Source organism: Populus euphratica, unplaced genomic scaffold, assembly GCF_000495115.2.
Source record: "Populus euphratica unplaced genomic scaffold, PopEup_1.0 scaffold2535.1, whole genome shotgun sequence".
NCBI lineage: Eukaryota > Viridiplantae > Streptophyta > Magnoliopsida > Malpighiales > Salicaceae > Populus > Populus euphratica.
Genome location: NW_011502361.1, coordinates 779 through 21,583, shown reverse-complemented (window position 1 = coordinate 21,583; position 20,805 = coordinate 779). Strand labels below are relative to the sequence as shown.

At 31.0% G+C, this 20,805-nt stretch overlaps 2 protein-coding genes across 4 annotated transcripts; both read right to left on the bottom strand.

The window, feature by feature from the left end:
• Positions 1-10,667: 10,667 nt before the first annotated feature.
• LOC105119108 (profilin-4) lies at positions 10,668-13,297 on the bottom strand. The gene is made up of 3 exons (XM_011017206.1): positions 12,976-13,297; positions 11,875-12,012; positions 10,668-11,108 (listed from the first exon to the last, which is right to left on the bottom strand). The coding sequence occupies exons 1-3, from the start codon at positions 13,096-13,098 to the stop codon at positions 10,974-10,976; spliced, it is 396 nt and encodes a 131-aa protein (XP_011015508.1). The 5' UTR covers positions 13,099-13,297; the 3' UTR covers positions 10,668-10,973.
• A 667-nt stretch (positions 13,298-13,964) lies between these two features.
• On the bottom strand, positions 13,965-19,577 carry LOC105119106 (DNA-directed RNA polymerase III subunit RPC7-like). Of its 3 annotated transcripts, none has more exons than XM_011017203.1 (9): positions 19,323-19,577; positions 18,667-18,805; positions 17,375-17,500; positions 17,205-17,249; positions 15,981-16,027; positions 15,641-15,751; positions 15,387-15,483; positions 14,471-14,525; positions 13,965-14,366 (listed from the first exon to the last, which is right to left on the bottom strand). In XM_011017203.1, the coding sequence occupies exons 1-8, from the start codon at positions 19,407-19,409 to the stop codon at positions 14,518-14,520; spliced, it is 660 nt and encodes a 219-aa protein (XP_011015505.1). In that variant the 5' UTR covers positions 19,410-19,577; the 3' UTR covers positions 13,965-14,366; positions 14,471-14,517. The 3 variants fall into 3 exon arrangements, with proteins under 3 accessions (XP_011015505.1, XP_011015506.1, XP_011015507.1); XM_011017204.1 differs by having other exon boundaries at positions 18,667-18,787; XM_011017205.1 differs by lacking the exon at positions 15,387-15,483.
• Between the last annotated feature and the right edge of the window lie 1,228 nt (positions 19,578-20,805).

Below are 20,805 nucleotides of genomic sequence, written 5' to 3'. Positions count from 1 at the left end.
TCTAGCTTTCTACCTTTAAACATTGAGGACAATGTCTCATTTTAGTTGGGAGGAGAGGGTAGTAGCTAAAAAAAAAAAACTGTGTTTTCTATTTCATAAAGCATGTGCAAAAATGTTGTTACTATAATGGCAGAGTAAGGAGAACTTGTATGACTCTTGAGACGCATCTTAGTAATCATTCGTAACAAGGTCTATCATAATACTTCTTGAAATATTCAGATTTATAAACTCTCGCATTGTTATCACTTAATTCTGCTCATATACTTATTTAACATGTATTCTTAAACCTTAATTTACACACACACACTTTAACATATGATTGTGGGTTGCATATTGGATTATTACATTATTTATGTTCTTGTGTTAAAGGTAACAACTAAGGGAAAAGGATAGTATATAATTAAAAAAAAGAAAAAAAAGAAAAAAGAAAAAAATAATAATAATAAAAATGTAGATAAGTTTGGTTTCGTAGCCTCTCTAACCTAAGCAATTAAGCCCGAAGGGGTGTTTTAACACCTAATACCCTAAAATCAACTGACTTGGGAGCTATTGGCCCAACGCTTGTTACATGGGTTGAGGAGAAAAGCTTAAGGGAATCAAATATTGCACTATCTACATAGCAGTATCTGCGACTCGAGTTACTACGCTCGTAGGGGTGTCTTAACACCTAATGCCCTAAGACCAACTAGTCTGGGAGTCATTAGTTGAAAGCTCGTTACACACCTAATGCCCTAAGACCAACTAGTCTGGGAGTCATTAGTTGAAAGCTCGTTACATGGGTTAAAGATGCATGGTGTTTTAAATTATATGTATATATATATTAAAAAAAAAGACAAAAATAATAATCCCAACCCAAGGAAGTTAATCTTAAACAATAGAACAAGAAGGAAGTTAACCTTAAACATTAGAACAAAAATTTTGTTTTCTTCCAAGAAAAGCCCCATAATTATGTGTTGATACATTGAGCACAAAAGAAAGGTTTATGAATATCTTGTTAAGAGGTATTGAGCAGGTATATAAATTTAACGAGAGTTTGTTTACCTGGATAGATTAATGGAAGTTAAATGATGACTACCTTGCTTTGTGGAATTTGCAAAGTATTTTTCTATTATAACACTTTGATTACTAAGGACTAGTAATAAGCTAGTTGGGGGGTGTGATTGATACTTAAAAGTGTATTTTTATCAATGTTTTATATCATTATTTTGCACTTAAAGTATCAATAACTCCTTAACTAAAACATGCTTTATAATAATATATCTAATAATATAAGATACCTTTAATTTGTTGTAAATGTTCATTTTAAATGTGGCCTATCACATAAATGAAAGGATTGATTCATGAAGTTCAGAACTAAAATTAAAAGGATAAAGAGTGGCCAAACTTAGAAAAGAGATATCGGTGCATTCCAAACCGGAACACTGTTCGGTAATTGGGTCATATCTGGAGCTATAGATCTCAGATTTAGGTCTATTTTATATGAATTGAAAGGTAAGACATAGACCTACAACTTTCATTGGAGCCTAAGATCTAAAAAGGCCATTTTCAAGTCCAAATTGTTGCAACAACAAAGAAGCCCGAATCTGTCCTCCAGCCCGAGCACTATTCAGTATTTTGGCCATATCTGGAGTTCTAGAAGTCAAAATGAGCTGAATTTTTACACAAGAAGGCTTAGACAATTTCCTACAACTTTCATATTTCAAGTGGCTCCAATTTTAACATTATCAATAACGTTTTGGGCAAACAAGAGAAGATAAGGATTGTCACCAAGTCAAGAGTTGGTCACCCACTCATCAATTAGTCATCAAATCAATAGTTCCCAATTTTGGCTTATAAAAGGAGACATTCGCCATGCATTTAGGCATCTTGGTCTCCAGATCAAGATCATGCTCTTGCTTTCTCTCTTTGTATTTTTTTTGTAATCTTTATGCTTTGCTTTAATTAATATCAAGTTTATGCCTTTTATTTCCTTTCATTGACTTAATTAACTTTTATCTTATTTATGTTCTTATTTTGTTTATTTATTTTTCTTTCATTCATTTTGTCTAGCTAAGTTTATTATGTCAAGGTTAAAAGATTACACTAATGGTGTAACAATAAGTATAGTGTAAGTGTAAACTTAATATGGACTTTAATATTTGATACTAACATGTTTTCTATTTGTTATCTTGTTCACTCTTTAATATTTTGCTTGTTAAATGACTAATCTTGATTTATGTTGTATAACAATTCGTACAACAAATGTTTGGCACTTTCATAGCCCATACTGTATAGTATAACCGACACCTGAGCTATGAAAGGAACTTGATTTGTTGTTCACATAAGTTATAATCATGAATGCGTGACGAAATTTACAAGTATTAGCATTAATTGAATAAGATGACTAATGTAATCATGTTAACAATCTATAATCTAATTGGAACCTCCTTTGTGTGTGGTTTCCAATTGAATAATAAGAGTTTATACTATACTTGGAAACCTCCTTTGTGTGTGGTTTCCAATTGAATAATAAGAGTTTATACTATACTTGTTTGATATACCATTAATGGATCCTCTAACCTTGACATTGTTTTTTATCGTTGTTTAATCCTTACATTAATTTTTCATCTCAAAGTTCTCATCAACTTTTCTTCTTCTTCTTCTTGTTCTTTTTCTTTATTATTGTTGTTGTTGTTGTTATTGTTGTTGTTATTGTTATTATTACTATTACTACTACTACTACTACTATTAGTATTATTATTGCTACTATTATTATTGTTGTGGTTATTGTTACTATTGTTGTTGTTTATAATTGTTGTTTATAATTTGTACAATTAACCTCGTTGTGGTTCGACCCCGGTCTTGCCGGGTTATTTATTACTTCGACACTCCTGCACTTGGAAGAAGACATTAATCTTTTAGTCGTGTCATATAACTAACCCTATCCAGTAAATAAACATAGTGTTTGTACTAGTAATTTAATTCAATTACACCATTAAGAATTAGATAGGTTGATAAACCTAGACTACATAATTATCTGCAATCGTTCGATTTAGGTGGATATTTTCCCCAACATTAAGAATATAGATCCATTATAATTAAAAAACTTAGTTGCTTCACAAGTTTTTTTAAAAAAAATCTCATAATTTTGATAACAAACTTAGCATTAGATTAGTTTAGAGTAATAATTTAGAATCCGCTCTAACAATCAAACTAAACAATCATGGAAAATAAGCATTGAAAAATATTCATATTCATCATATAAACTAAAAAAAAAGATAGAATAAATCTCATAATTTTTAAAATTTAAAGGTTTTTGTATCTTTTTAACCAAGAAAAATAACTTAGCCTTGCATATCTATTGAAAAACTAATGCAAAGAACAAATGAGAACATAGTTTTAGGTATATGAGAAAAGGGTAGAGTTTTCTTCTTCTTTATGCTTGCCTCATCTATTTCTTTCTCTCTTTATTTTTATTTAATAGGAAATCCTAATCCCCACAACGCTCCAATCCATTTGTATCTTTCAAAAAAAAAAAAGTTCTTTTCGAAGTAGACAATCTACATTTAATGAAGTTGGACTTATGTCTTTATTATCTACTAGTAGTTATTTTATAAAAATCATATCTCTCTCATTTGAGCTTTGTTTCTTCTAACATTTAGTAGGTTGATAGGTGTTTAAGCTAGAAATCCAGCAAAATTAAGTTTGCTTTAGATGGACTTCTATAACACAAGATATTCAATTTGGAATGGTTGAATGTCAAAATTAACAGAATGCAAGACTTGTCTTTGAAGGCTACAATTTCCATACCTTTTATTTTTTATTTTTCTTGCCATATATATATAGAGAGGTATGAATATTAGCTTTCTAATGCTATTGGAATCACTTCATTTTAACAAATTTGCTAATATTCGACAAGGGTTGTAACATAGTCTGAATTTTATCTTCAATTTACTCATTTTCGAATCTCATATCCAAAATTGCCTTAAAAAAATAAAATAAATATTATCAAGGTATTTTATATATAAAACGTGAACAAAATACCAGGTAAATATAGGTAAAACTATCAAATAATATTGTTGTATCATATAACCCCACACTTAGCTCTTGGTCGTCTTCAAGAAATGAAAGATCAAATTAAACTTAAGAAAGTAAAAAATGTAATTAAATAAAGAAATAAAATAACTATGACTAATTTCTTAATCTCCTATCAAAGTCCAAGAGTACATGCATCATAAATAAGAATACAATCAATAAGGACAAAAAACATAAATTTTCATGAATTTATTTACATGCAAACTTCAAAATGAAATTTATGTCATGCCTAAGTGATAGGTCTTCTCATTGATATACACTCCAACACTCATATGTTTGAGACTTATGTGTTTAAATCTCTCTAATTTAATCAATAAATATGTTTTACTATAATCTTGCTCTTCAATCTCATATTCATTACTAAAATATTACAAGTAATACATTAATTAAAAGGTCTTAGTTTTCGGTGTAATGGGACTAAGGTTAAAGCGAAATGAAATAAAAGGTTAAAACTAAAAGAAGTAGAGCATTCTATAAAAATTGAATTTTTAAACAAAATATCTCATCAAATCACACAAATTCACCATCTTTAAGCACCAATACTTAACTTCTTTTGATTTCAAGCTTCATCAACATAAAACTTTTAGAACACATTAGAATAACTTTTCTTTTCTCTTTTTTTTTAAATGGTCTACCTTTAACAACTTTACCCATTCTTTTCATCATGTATTGGTTGGTTAGTGAAAGCATCAAAATATAATTCTGAATTAACTATCACAAGCAAAATAAATTTGTAGTATGATTGTTGACACGACAAGACCGAGGTCGAACCATAGGGAGGTTAATTGTATAAATTATAAACAACAACAACAACAATAATAATAATAAAGAAAAAGAAAAAGAAAAAGATGATGATGATGAGAGCTTTGAGATAGAAGATTAATGTAAAGATTAAACAATGATAAAAACAAAATATCAAGTTTAGAGGATCCACTAATGGTATGTCAAACAAATATAGTATAAACTCTTATTATTCAATTGGAAACCACACATAAAGGAGGTTTCAATCACATTATAAATTGTTAATATGATTACATTAGTTATCTTATTCAAATAATGCTAATACTTGTAAATGTTGTCGGGTATTCATGATTATAACTTATGTTAACAACAAATCAAGTTCCTTTCATAGTTCAGGTGTCGGTTATACCATATAGTATGGGCTATGAAAGTGCCAAGGATTTACTATACCAAGTGTTATACAACATAAATCTAGATTAACCATTTAACAAGCAAAGTATTAAAAGTGAACAAGATAACAAATACAAAATATATGTTACTATCAAATATTAAGGTCCATGTTGAGTTTACACTATACTTATTCTTACACCATTAGTGTAACCTTTTCACCTTGACATAATAAACTTAACTAAACGGAATGAAAGAAAGCCGAATAAATAAACAAAATAAGAACATACATAAGATAAAAGTTAACTAAGTAAAGGAAAGGAAATGAACGGTTTAAACTTGATATTAATGAAAGCAAAGCGTAAACATAAGGAAAAATACAAAGCGAGAAAGCAAGAGCATGAGCTTGATCTGGATACCACGATGCCTAAATACATGGTAAATGCCTTCTTTTATAGACCGAAATTTAGAACTATTGATTTGATGACTAATTGATAAGTGGGTGGCCAACTCTTGACTTGGTGACAATCTTTATCTTCTTTTGTTTGAATAAAACGTCATTGATAACATCATAATTTAAACTAAACCTCCACATCAAAGTTATAGGAAATCATCTCAGCTTTCGAGGAAGAAATTTGAGGTCATTTGGGCTTCTAAAACTCTAGATATAGGCTGAACACTGAATAGTGTCTGGGCTACAGGATAAATTCGGACCTTTTCGTTGTTGCTATAATTTGGACTTGAAAATGGCCTTATTAAAGCCATACCTCCACATGAAAGTAGTAAGCCTATGTCTTACCTTTTCATTTATATAAAGTAGACCTAAATTTGAGATTTAAAGCTCCAGATATTACCCACTTACCAAACAGTGTTTCAGTTTGGACTACACTAGCTTCTCTTTTCTAAGTTTGGCCATCTCTTTGTCCTTTCAATTTCAATACTTCAACTCATCAATTAATTCTTTCATCAATCATATGGTTGGGCTATGAAAGTGTCAAGCATTTGCTGTACCAATGGTTATACATAATAAATTTAGATTAACCGTTTAACAAGCAAATTATTAAGAGTGAACAAGATAACAAATACAAAACATGTTAGTATCAAACTTTAAAGTCCATATTGAGTTTATACTATACTTATTCTAACACCATTAATGTAACCTTTTCACATTGACATAATAAACTTAGTTAAACATAATGAAAGAAAGAAAAATAAATAAACAAAATAAGAACATAAAAGTTAACTAAGTAAAGGAAAGGAAATGAAAGGCATAAACTTAATATTAATGAAAACAAAGCATAAGCAATATAAAGAGAGAAAGCAAGAGCATGATCTTGATCTCGACATCAAGATGCCCAAATACATGGCAAATGCCTCCTCTTATAGGCCAGAATTTAGAACTATTGATTTGATGACTAATTGATAAGTGGGTGGCCAACTCTTGACTTGGTGATAATCTTTATCTTCTTTTGTTTGAATAAAACGTCATTGATAACATCATAATTTAAACCAGACCTCAATATGAAAGTTGTAGGAAATCGTCTCAGCTTTCGAGGAAGAAATTTGAGGTCATTTGGACTTCTAAAACTCTAGATATAAGTTGAACATTGAATAGTGTCTGGTGATTGATACTTATAAGTTTATTTTTATCAAGGTTTTATATCATCATTTTTGCACTTGAAGTATGAATAACGCCTTAACTAAAGCATGTTTTATAATAATATATCTAATAATATAAGATATCTTTAATTTATGGTAAATGTTCATTTTAAATGCAGGCCTATCACATAAATGAAAGGATTGATTGATTAATTTAATAACTAAAATTGAAAGGACAAAGAGATTGCCAAACTTAGAAAAGAGATATCGGTGCAGTCCAAACCGGAATACTGTTTATAATTGGATCATATCTAGAGCTGTAGATCTCATATTTAGGTCTACTTTATATGGATGGAAAGGTAATACATAGGCATGCAACTTTCATATGGAGCCCAAGATCTAAAAAGGTCATTTTCAAGTTCAAATTGGAGTAACAACAAAGAAGTCCGAATCTGTCCTCTAGCCCGAGCACTGTTCAGTATTTTGGCCATATCTGGAGTTCTAGAAGTCGAAATGGTCTGTAATAATTGATGAGTGGGTGACCACATCTTAACTTTGTGACAATCCTTATCTTCTTGTTTGAATAAAACATAATTGATAACGTTAAAATTGAAACCACTCACGAAAGTTGTAGGAAATTATCTCAGCTTTCCAAGAAAAAAAATGAGGTCATTTGGACTTCTAGAACTTTAGATATGGGCTGAACACTAAACAGTATCTAGACTGTAGGACAAATTCGGGCCTCTTCATTATTGCTATAATTTGGACTTGAAAACAACCTTATTAAAAACTAGACTTCCACATAAAAGTTGTAAGCCTATGTCTTACCTTTCCATTCATATAAAGTAGATCTAAATTCAAGATCTACAACTCCAGATATGACTCAATTACTTAACAATGTTTTAGTTTTGACTGCACCAGCATCTATTTTCTAAGTTTGGTCATCTCTTTGTCCTTTCAATTTCAATACTTCAACTCATCAATCAATCCTTTTATTTATGCAATAACCCTGCATTTAAGATGAATATTTACCACAAATTAAAAGTATCTTATATTATTAGATATGTTATTATAAAACATGATTTAGTTAAGGAATTATTGATACTTCAAGTGCAAAATAATGATATAAAACCTTGATAAAAATATATTTTTAGGTGCTAATCAATTATGAAAACCAGGTCAAATGATGTAACCATATTATTCGATAGTTTCACCCATATTTACCTAATGTTTTATCCATGTTTTATATTTAAAATGCCTTCATAATCTTTGTTTTATGTTTTGAAGGCACTTTTGAATGGAAAATGCAAAAAGGAGTAAATTGGAGATAATTGACAGATTTGACGTTCAATCGATGTTTTGTACAAAGCATGAATTCTAAATATCTCAACATTATAGCATTTTAAGTACACTTTATAATATAATTTAATTCTTTTAAGAATCATTTTCCTCAACACAATTACACACTAATTTATCACAATTTTGCTTACTTAAACACAATTCTATTTCATTCAATTAATCCTCCATTGGTCGGGCTATTGAGTTTTAAGAGCCACATGATTTTCTTTATTATTTTTTTTTAATTTAACATCTAATGCAATATAATCTAACACATATTGATAAATTCATAGTCAATTTATATTTCTCCTAAAATTCCATCATAAACCTTAACATTAAATTCATGATTTACACCTCAATTATTATTTGTTTTGAATGAAATTACTAGATTGGATTTAGAATTCCTTACCTAATGATAATCTAGTTTTTGAATCCCAATCAGTCAAAAAAAAATTGAGTCCTTCTTCTTTTTCTTTTTGCTGTCGTCCACAGTGCAGTGTTTCCCTTTGGTTTCCTTCTCTTTTTTCTCTGATTTAAATGTTTAAGGTGCGGTGGTGAGTAATTCTCTCACACTCCCTTTAGTCCCTTTGGTTTTCTATTGATTTTCCTTATAACTGTTTTGAATAAAATCAAGTTTTTCTCTCCTCTTCTCTACCGCTGCTGGTGCCGGCCATAAGAGAGAAGAAATGTGTTTTATATTAATGTGTTCTGGTTATTTTCAAATGTAACCTTAATTTTTTCCCATTATTCTAATTGATTTTCCTCCTCTCTTAACAAGTGTCTCATCATTTTATTTTAGTTTATTTTATTTTACTTTTCTAAATCTTAATTCAACCCATTTTATTTTTAAGTTAAGTTTATTTTTAACTCGGGATTTACACAACCCACCAGGTAAGGTCAAGCAGCTATGCATGTAGATATTCATAACATCACAAATGTAAGTTTAGTGGTCAGTACTCTTCAGTACAAATGTACATAAAGCAGTTTTAACATCATTTGAAATTCACGATGGTGACTATAATTATACCCAACTCTGGTTTGGAAGTAGTATGCATGCGTTAGGACTAGTCTATAAGATATATTCAAAAGTTTCTCTGGGCCCTCCATAATTTATTGATTGATCAACCAAATATCCTAATTTAGAGGGACATTATTAACAAAACATTAAAGGGTGGCTAAATTGAGCCACACCTACATAATTTATTAGAATAGTATTTTATATTTTGAGTTTTGTTTTTTAATTTCACCTTTCATCAATTTTTTTTAAAAAAAAATTATATAATTTAATATTAAATTATTTAGAAATTAAACTTTGTAAAAAAAAAAAATTCTTTATGTTCAGTTATATGCCTATCTTATGAATTTAGTTTTTTTTTTTTCAATTTCAACCTTTAATATTAGATTTATTAGAAATGAAATTTTGTTTGTTTTATATGAATATATCTCAATCTCATAAAACAGATTGAAATTTTAATAAATTAACTTAAATTGACTTAAGTCATTTTGTTTAGTTATTTTTTTCTAATTGATTTTGTTTTTTTTATTTCATCAGGTTGGCTTTATTCATTTTTTGGGTTCTTTTTTAATTGAGTATTTTTTAAATTGAGCTTGATAATTTTCTTCAATTTGTTTTCTATAGACTTATCCTGATACCATAACTTAAGTCACGATTTGGTAAATTAATCTAGGTTGACTCGATTTATTTTTTGGGTTATTTTTTTAATTGAATATCTTCTTCTTCTTTTTAATTTCAACCTCCAACAACTCAATCTTGTTCTTTTTATTTATTTTTTATTTCATCCTTCAATTTATTCAAGAATTGAACTTTATAGTTTTTTCATTTTTTCTGTAAAATTACCCAGAACTCTTAGATTTAGTTTTTATTTTCTTTCAATTTTAACCTTCAATATTGTATATGTTAGAAATTGAGTGTTGTCATTTTTTTATTTGATTTTTATAAAATTATTTTGATCATACAACTCAAGTTGTGAGTTTAATAAGTTAGCCCATGGTGACTTATTTTTTGTGTTTTTTTTAATTTATTTTATTTATTTTATCTTTCAATATTAAATTGGTTGAAAATTAAACTTTATAATTTTTTTTATATTTACTTTCCATTAGACTATCCTACTCTCATTACCCTACTTATTAGTTTGGCAAATTGATCAAAGTAAGAAAAATTAATTTGATATTTTTTTTAATTTTATCATTCAATATTATGTTAATTAAAAATTGTTCTTTAAAATTTATTTTAATTTATTTTTTATAAAATTATTAAAATCTCATAATTAAAGTTAAAAATTTAACAGATTAACTTGAAACAATCTAATATATTATTATATTGATATTTTTAAAAAAATATAGCTCAATGTGTATCATATTTTGAATTTATAATTAATTTTTATTATTATTATAAAATAAGTTAGAAATATTTAGATATTTTTTTACATAAAAAAATTAATCTAAACCACATCATAACATGTTCCAATAATCTAATTTATCCCTGAATTCACACAAAGTCGTTAATGTGCATATAAATACCAAACTTCTTCGAATATATATATAAAATACAATTATCTTGATACAAAACATACCCAACTGGCATTTTGCTTTAGAGATGGCAAACTTGATTCAAGCCAGCATAGCATAGATGATCATGAATACATATATTTTAAGAAAACAAGAAAGGAATCAAGAAGAAAGATCAAACATATAAATGACTGTCACGGTCCCCAAACCATTATTTCGCAGCAAAATCATTAATGCTAATTTATGGCCAGATGCAAGCCCAAACCGAAAAACAGCATTCTCAAACCACAATCTTGAGACGGAATCTACAGGCCCTGATCAAGGAGGTAATCACCCAACCTCTCAACTATCATGTTACACTGTCCTGGAGTCAATGGCTCATCATAAATACCAAAAATAAGAGCTTGGGCGGTTTTCTTCACAGTGATGCCACCAGAACCCTGAAAAATGCATGACGTAACAACGTTGAGATGTGAGATGAAGTTACTTCACCTGATCATAGAACATGTTTAATAACATTCAAGAATTGCAATCCAACTTGTCCTTACAAATTGGTTTCTGCAAGCCACAGCTAAACCAGATTGGGTCAGCCTTCAATATTTCTAGAATTTTGAATAAAGACTGGGAAAATGCGATCAAAGTAGTAAGGACTTGCATAGGTAGTCAAAAAATTAAATTCTATTAGATTTAGTATTATTCATTCAAGGAGTTGGAGTAATGAATTTCAAGACAATGAGTTAACGGAGGGAAAGTTCTTAACATCATCAATAGCAGAAAAACATTACGAAGAGTCTTTATGGAACGAATCCTTGAGTTAAGAAAATGGAAAGTGAAAAGATCAAACCCTATAAGCACATTAATCATGATAAAGCAACAAGCATAAACTTAAAGATTTGTACGAATTATTTTAAGCTTTAAATACGATTAAAGATTCAAAGTAAAAGGCCTTTATCTTGGGACACCAGCATTACCCTCTGTCATGTGTTACACAATAGCATTCCACAACTTAAAGCATCCTCGTAAAGTTGACACCAAACCATGTCATTCATTAAATGACTACACAGTTGTCACTACTTTAAATGGCTAAATCTAGGCAACAATATGAATCATGCTAAATCACGGCAAGTATGAAAAAATAATATCAATTACTGAATTATCTCATGGTGAATGAGAACCTAGCATTAGAAATGAGAAATAATGTCGTACCTTCTTTCCACGAATCACAGCTCCAGGCTCTCCCTGGATCACCATGTACTTTGTGCCACCAATGTGCAACCCAGTTGGGGCTAGAGATCCAGGTTCATCAAAATCTTTCATGATGGCAGAAATCTCCTCAGGCTTATACTATAAACAACCAGTGATAAATCTTTAGGTCAATGACACATGAAACAGGAAAAGAAAACTGACGATACCACTCCAGCTTATCAACTAGTTGAAACCATATCCAGCAAGAAAAGGGCATTCAACAACAGAAGAAATAGTGACAATAAATTCAAAAGAATAGCACAATCAAAACTCTGTATTCACAATACAAACAATGGTTAAAGAACTAATAAAATGATAACAAAATGTTTTTTGCAGGTCCAATGGCACAACATTAAATACAAGCTCAGAAAAATCATAGGGGAGAGAGAGAGAGAGAGAGACGCCACATAGCATTTCAGCTAACATTCTCACTGCATGCGAATGTTTATACACAACAAATCAGAACAAAGATTCAAATCATCCTTTTAAGAATGATATGAAAAGCAAAACCAAGTCCACAATCCATTTAACTCTGACAACGCGCATCCACTTACAATATATACATTATTATCATAAACCATTTCCTACAGCTAATGGGGCGCTTTCCTTATCCTTAAAAGTCAGAGCCAATCACAAACTGATTGCCAAATGCACCATGTTACAAAAAAAAAAAAAATCCATCTTTAAACAATCAACCGATTTTGTTCTCTCGAATCAAGAAAACCAAGAACATAGAAAGAAAGGTTAATAATAATATTGAATGACAACAAAAGCATCACATTTCAAAAGTTGATTGCAATTTGCAACAAAAAAGGATTAAAAAAAAAACTTAACTAAACCTCTCAAAAATTTAAAACTGGAAAAGGCCAGATCCTTAAATAATCCATCATTCCTAGTTCAATAAAACACAACAACCAATGACCAATCCAAACGAGAAACAAAGGAAGGAAATAATTGTGATTAAATAAGAGTAATGAATCAGATCCGATAAAATCTCAATCTAAATAATATTGAGACAGACAACACAATTTAACAAAACAAAACAGATCAAGAAAAGACCACCTGTGGGAAAGTGGCGCTCTGAGCCCACACACTGCCATCTTGGCCGATGATGGCGGCAGCCGTCAGATGGTTACCCTCGATGTCGCACATCAGGTGATCATCAACATATGTTTGCCACGACATTTTCGATCAAAAAATAACTACCGTTGATTTCTTCTTTCTTTTGTTTTTCCTTTCGGATTTTTCTATCTTATGTTTTAGCTTCTCTTCTATTTTGAAAATCTTTGGTTCGAAGAGGGGGGGTATTTATAGTGTTTTCAAAGCGAGACAGAGAGAGAGAGTATAATTCGTGGGCCCCAAATCAAGGGGGTGATTGATGATGTGGTGCCTTGCTTTCTCATTGAATCTCCTCCCAACATTTCTACATGATTCAATGAGTGCCCCTCACGTTCTCCTCCTTCTCACTCGCTTTTTTTTTATAATTTCTTTTTTGGAAAACTCGCACCATATGAAGACACGTGGTGGTATATTCTTCACTACCAGTTCAATAATTCCACGTGGCAACTTCCAGGTCTAGTAAAATATCTGGTTGCATATAAAAGAAAATTACAAATGTGAGAATGTTCTCCGATGGAGGGGGGCGGCATCATCATCCGCAACCCCCCCCCCGGGGTGCGTGTCACTGATTTGATGTGTAGAAAGAAAAGAGGCAGCTGTGACCGGCGCTGCGCTTAAGCTGTGCTATTTTGAGAAATATTTTTCCTCAATGCGGGAAAAAACTCGTAAAAACACAAATATTTTGGCAGCAGTGAGTCTGACTCTGACCACCCAGCCTTCCTTTCCTCCAGGCCCCCTTTTTTTGTGACTAAAATTGTGACATGTCAAAGTGTGAAAAGCTAAGGCAGGTATTGTCAGATTGCATCGCCTTATTTGGGGTGTCATATGCTTTTCAGATAATTTAATTTATGATCCTGATCGAGTCAACATGATTTCCAAGGATTTCTCGGTCCATGACCAAGTTTAGAATGGAATAAAAATACATCACAACGTAACTCAAACAAATCCTGAATATATATTATGTCACAAGGTTGAACAGAGCTTTCTCCTTTGGATGCTTGAAACCACACCAAAACTCATATGCTCAAAAGTCTCGTGTCTCAAGCAGTATTGATTCTCATGTAAATAAAATGTACAACCAAATATCCATTTCCTTGAGCTCACATCATTTTCTGCAGCATCTTTCAATCAAGAAAACATTGCACAATAGTCAATATTACAAAAAGGGAATCACCGAAAAGCAGCACTTGCTGTATGTCTATGAAGCCTGAAAATTCCCAAGTGCAGTTGACAACGACCATTTCTAATACGGTCCAGTTTGCTAAACTTGCAAACTGCTTAACAGAGAAAGACACATCAATGTTCTCGGCAAGGCAACTAATATATACCCTCATCTGCAAGATTACAAAGTATTAGCATCTGCCAAGGAAAAAAAAAGAAGTTGAGTACCATCAACAGAAGTGGGTGAAACTATTCAAGTTTGAGAAAAGGTGCATACCAGCATTGTCATCCTCCATGTTATAATCATCTTCATCATCATCAAAATCAATGTTCTGCGAGATCATAGAGTGGATAACAGTTTGTTAAAACATTTACTTGCCAACATATAAGTTTATCTTGAAGCCTTTTAAGAATGCACAAGTTGGGTGTATATAGTGTCACATATAAAAACATTTGCCCCCTCTAACAAACATCAAGAAGCTTTTTACAGATGCACAAGCCTATTTGAACAGATCTCTTACATTATTTCATATTAAACTAGAATCCACACAGAATCGTAACATTTCCCATCTCGTAATAAAATCACCACAGAATCAAGAATCTTTTTACAGATGCACAAGCCTATTTGAACAGATCTCTTACATTATTTCATATTAAACTAGAATCCACACAGAATCGTAACATTTCCCATCTCGTAATATATGCTCAACTTTAGATAGCTAATGAGTGAACTTTAGTTGTACAAATTAGCAACTTAAATATTATATTTTTCAACAAAATTTCTCATAGTGCTACTTAATTGGAATTCCTGCAGGCAACTAGGAGGTTGCAAATGTCCAACCAATGGCACGCTACATCTGCTCCAATAGGGGATAAACAAATTCATTAAAGATGCTAGAGTGCTGTCTACACATAAAACAAGGCCACCTATTTGTAGAAGCTGATTCAAAAACTAAACCCTCCAACTTTTCCAATGTTATGCTATTTGGTCAAAAGAGAGATGCGAGACATATGTCATGTTATTTTCCAATCATTAAAAAACTAGTTGGAGACTCCCTTATTATGAGCCACATATAGCGATTATCCATTTAAATTCCTTAGATCATGCAATCATTTAACTTGACAATCATGGAGACAGTGTTCGTCAGAGAGTCCATCTCAATGGAATTAATTTACACGCTGGAATGGAATACCTTCCATTAAAAAATCTTGTTCAAACGGAGTTGCAATTTTCCTAGTACCATTTACATCTATTTCTTGACCATTCTTGGTGATGGCATAACAAGTTGCCTATATGGCATAGAAATGAGATGTTATTATATCATGGGGATAGCTGAGGCTGACAAAGAATGCTACAATCCTGAATCATCAAAGCTACTCAAGAGCAAGAAAAAAGCTGATGCAAAATCAATAGATATACACAGGATCCTGTGTTTGCTGAGGGAACCTGATTATAATCTCCATCATCATATTCATCATCAGGTTCTTCCAGTTCTTCATCTTCATCTTCCTCGTCTTCGTCTTCTTTCTTTTCCATTTGAACCTTTTCAGCTTGGCCCTAAGTGCATGAAAGGATCACCAACTGACCAACAAATTACCACATAAAGGCAAACGATGGCATGTGGTATAAAAACTTCTGATTTTAACTCAAAAAACGAAGGAGAATCAAACAAGAAAAAAAACTTAATTCTATAGGGGCTTCATGTAAACTGTCAGAAGTATTAGTTGCAGTCATTTTTGACCAAATAGTGTAGGTAGCAGGTTGGCAGATGATTGAAGGTTTTTACCTCATACATCAATTCACGCTTCTCATAATCATCCAACTTCCTCAAGTCTGCAACACAAGCATCTAAATCAGTTTGAATAAAGATTTGAAGAACAAAAGCATCTCGAACATATCTAACTTCAGCAGGTCTATCATACAAACATCTAAATCAGTTTAAATAGATACTCAACAAATCTTCTAGCTGTAAGAATTGCTGAGTGTGGGTAATTCTAAAGAACAGATGTCACTCACCAACAAGGTAGCAAATCACAAATTACCCAATCAGATTGTGTAAAGCATAGGCAACCCATCAAAATCACTAGCCAAGGAAAAAAGTTTCTTCAAATTATGACGACCAGCAGGTGTGATCAAAATTAATAATTTATATTAGTTGTTTATATCATTCATTAGAATTCCTACATATATAAAATCAAGCTCAAACAACTCATAAAGCCAAGAAAACCCAACTTCAGCCACAAACAAATTAAATAGTGGGTGACATGTTTTCTTTTAAAGAAACAATTATTTCAAAGCTTGTATGAAATAATAGGATGACTGTATAATTGTGGTGCAACTTAATATCATCCATCTCCTGACTATGGTTGAATAAAATCGAAGGACCAAGAAAGTTTTCCAAAAGTGTAACGCTTTACATGTTTGGCTATCCTTCCATGAATCATCTTCAACGGCACTGCTGTCTATTTGACAGCTTGTAGATATATCATAAATGCATATTGTCAAGGAATCTAGTGGATCATAAATAAGAAACAATAACAATCCGAGTGCTTCAAAAGAAGCTGTCTGCATAACAGCTAACAAGGTCCAGATATATGTGAAACAGAGAAAAATATGAAATACAGTTTGTATGAGAATAAAAGAATAGCCAACTATGCCTTATTCCCCAATCTAAAGACTTATCTGTCAATATTAGATCCAGTATATATCTAATATAAGTGAGATAGACAATAATGTTTCTAAAAAAAAAACCCACAATACTGATGTCAATTTCACTTATTATAGCTACTGTAGAAATGAGCCTCCCGACCAATCCCCTAGGGAGAGCAGCTTATCTGCATGAGGGATCAGATCCTCTATCCATCTTTCTAATAGATTTATAAGCATGCCTTGAGTGCATGAGACGAATTTAGACTTTGCAGTTTTTCTCATTTGGAAAGGAAGTTTGGATTAAGACCACATCCACAAACAACTATGAGAGTAAATAAAGTAAGACCAAATCACATCTCACCTGCTGTCCACTTCACTTTTTTGTTTGGCCGCTTCCTATTTAAACCTGATTATCGTTGCATAAAGAATCTCTTAGCATGATTAGAAGCACCATTGAACAGAGAGGGGAAAACATATAAACATGCATAATACACGCATTGCTCTCATATTTTGTAATTTCAGATTGCAAACCTCCAATCAGTTCTTTAGGAAAATTTTTAGACGTGAGCTGTAAGAATTGGTCAAGTGAATCACGTTCTGATGTGATCCTTGGCTTCCCCCTGTCTGAAAATCTTTCTATGTCCATGCTCTGGATCTCTGATATCACATTCAGAGGAAATGAAAATTTGTAAAGCATCATACATTAGGCCACTTAATGTCTTGGAACATTGTTGGCAGAAAAACACCACCCAGTTCGTGTGCACAAGATAGAGGACTAAAATTATGACTACATTGCTAAATACTCTCTAATAAAAGTGACGCATAAAGTTAAACATTCTTGTCAAAAACATACAACAATCAAGATTAAACACTTGAGGATGGACCAGCAAGAAGTGTTTTTTTCCCCTAATTTCATACAAATGGGAAGCTGTGGATCTTAATTTTAAAAGTACAATATTCATTAATACCAGGCACATTGTCCTCTAATTGGGTTTGAAGATAAGTTTTTCAGACCAACATATTTGAAATATTTTCAATATGTATGCAGGTAGAGGCTTGATGCTAATTGATTTTTTAAGAGTTTGTCCCTAAACTATTAGCCAGTCAGCTGCCCTAAAAAAATAATAGTTCATGAACTTGACTGATCAATCTCAATATACCACAACCATGATACTTCCAGGGAAAAACAGCCAAGAGATCAATGATAATGGAAAGAACTAAAGAAAAAAAGGTAATATGATGGTGTCAAAGATGTAAGAAATTGAACAGTGTCCAGAGTATTTAGCTAAATCAGGTTCTTGTTTGATATCCTAACCTTTTTGTGTATAGTAATGATAATAGTGAATCAAGAAACCAGAAGTAATTTTAGCTTCCAATTTTAAGACAAGTGATCTGTTCTCATAATCGAAATTGGTTATAAGAAATATGTAAGGAATTAATTCATTCAACGAGAAAAGGGGAGAGGAATTTGAGTCCCAAATGTTCTTTGCAAACTACACTGGTTTTACAAACCAGAGCTATCAACCACTCAGCAACCTCTCAGGAATAAATGTGTATTCTTCTTCTTCTGCCTAATTGAAGTTTGAACATTTGAAAGAAAGGAGAAAAACATAAAACTCCATCTGAACTGACTAAAAGGTAAACCATACACAATTTACAGCAAATACGCAACACAAGAAGTGAATAAGAATAATAACACACCAGTAATATCTTGTCAAAACCCATATCCTCAAGCAAAAAGGAAAAATCTCAGATTTCTATGATTGACCTACTTATTTGGGAAACAAGATACTAAAAAAGTGGTCTACGAGTTCCATGCTTACCCTTTGAAACAATCTCCTCAAGATAACAAGGAGAGGATTTGAAATAGTTTGTTAACCTTGAATTCCAAACAACTAATGCCCTTTCCTCCTTCACATTTTTGGGATCAGGTAATTCAATTTCCTGGAATAGCAAAATTTTCTTTTTCAGGGAAAACAACATAAAGAAAGACATCCCATTACATTTCTCTATCGAATAATAGCAATCGATGCATTTTGCATTGGAAAACAGAAACACAAGATGCATGCCTTACAAGCCAAAACATAAACAGTACAAGGATATTTTTTAAGAGAAAAATTGCAATATTCACAAAAGATAAGTTCATTTCGTCTCCGTAGAAACACACCAACTCTGAATCATATGAATGATTTTATTTTTTTTCCCGAATGAACTTCTAAGAAAAGTTTTAATCCAGCAAAAATGAACCCAGTACTTCCAAGTTCCTCTTTGGCCTGTCTTTCGTCTATTTAACAAATTCCATAAAAGAATCATTGCAACCATAGTTCGAAAGTTCACAACTTTCAAAACCCATAAATTAAATAAGAAATTACATAATTCAAACTAAACCGACTAAGTTTAAACTGCAAAATTATATCAAAAGAATTACTAGCAAAGAATAAATAACAAAAAAATAAAAATAAAGAGAAGGCTGACATACAGGAAATAAATCAAAGGGCTCTTGCCTTGCATAGCTAAAACCACCACCGCCTCCAAATCGTCCTCTCCCTCTCCCTCTATAAGCCATCTCTGCACTTCACTATAGCTTTGTTTCCGAGAAGAAAGCGGTTAAAACTATTTCTAGTTGCTACACTAGAAAAGGAAGTGACATGAGAGGTGCAGCAGGGTGGCTTGGCTGATCAGTCGCTCGCTCCCATTCACATTGTTATTGATTAATTATTAACAACAAAAACTAAAATTTCGTAACATATTATTTATTAAAATAATATTTGTTTTTATTTTTTTCATTAATGTTTTTATAATAAATTGTATTTTTTAACATTAAATTTATTTTTTATTAGGTTGTTATATTCTCATTTTAACTTCATATTTTTTATTTGATTTTTTCAATCAATATTTTTTTAATTTCATCATTCAATATTAGATTTATTTTTTTAGTAGGTTATTTCACTCTCATAACACGGGCTATGGATTTGACAAATTAACTTAATTGACTCTAGTTTTCTATTTCCCTTCCATAATAGACTTTTCTCTATAATTTTATCTTTTAATTTGGGTTGATTGAAAATTAGGTTTTATAATTTGTTTTGTTATTCTTTTTATTAGGTTATCCTAAAGTCCCGACCCAAGAATTTTGTTTAACAGGTTAACCTAAGTTAACTCGAGTAATTTTTTATGTTTTTTAATTAATTTTTTTTCAAATTTATAATTCAATATTGGGTTGATTGGGAATTGAATTTTATAATTTATTTTGATTTAATTTTTATGGGGTTACTCTAATCTTATGACCAAAGTCACGAGTTTTGGAAGGTTAACCCATGTTAAATCAAGTTGTTTTTTTTTTTTTTATCTATGAGGTTATTTTAGTCTCATAACACTAGTCAAAGGTTCTTTAATATTGGATTTGCTTTTTATTAGGTTGCCTTAATCTCATGACTCTCGTTGTAAGTTTGACGAGTTAGCTTAGTTGACTCTTTTTTTTTTCTTTTTATTAATTAATTTTTTCTTCAATTTGATTATTTAATATTGTGTTTAATTGAGAATTAGACTTAATAATTTGCTATGATTTACTTTTTATTAGGTTATTCTAACATCATGACTCAAAAAAGGTGCTCAACAAATTAACATAGATTCACTTAAATTATTTTTTATGTTATTTGTTTAATTGATTTTTTTTCTTCAAATTCCATCATTTAGTATTGGATTTGCAAGGTCAATTGGAAATTTAGCTTCATAATTATTTTAATTTTCTTTATATAGATTATTGATTAGTACTTAAAAGTGTATTTTATTAAGGTTTTATATTATCATTTTGCACTTGAAGTATCAATAATTCCTTAACTAAAGCATGTTTTATAATAACATATCTCATAATATAAGATACCTTTAATTTGTGGTAAATATTCATTTTAAATGCAGGCCTATCACATAAATGAAAGGATTGATTGATTAGTTTAAGAACT

Coding starts and splice junctions, on each gene's coding strand:
- LOC105119108 (XM_011017206.1), bottom strand. CDS start 13,098: ATGTCGTGGCAAACATATGTTGATGATCACCTGATGTGCGACATCGAG. Junction 12,013..12,975: donor AGAGCGCCACTTTCCCACAG/GTGGTCTTTTCT, acceptor GGTTGTTTATAG/TATAAGCCTGAGGAGATTTC. Junction 11,109..11,874: donor CTGTGATTCGTGGAAAGAAG/GTACGACATTAT, acceptor TGCATTTTTCAG/GGTTCTGGTGGCATCACTGT.
- LOC105119106 (XM_011017203.1), bottom strand. CDS start 19,409: ATGGCTTATAGAGGGAGAGGGAGAGGACGATTTGGAGGCGGTGGTGGT. Junction 18,806..19,322: donor AGCCCTTTGATTTATTTCCT/GTATGTCAGCCT, acceptor TCCCTGAAAAAG/AAAATTTTGCTATTCCAGGA. Junction 15,484..15,640: donor ATGATGGAGATTATAATCAG/GTTCCCTCAGCA, acceptor TATGCCATATAG/GCAACTTGTTATGCCATCAC.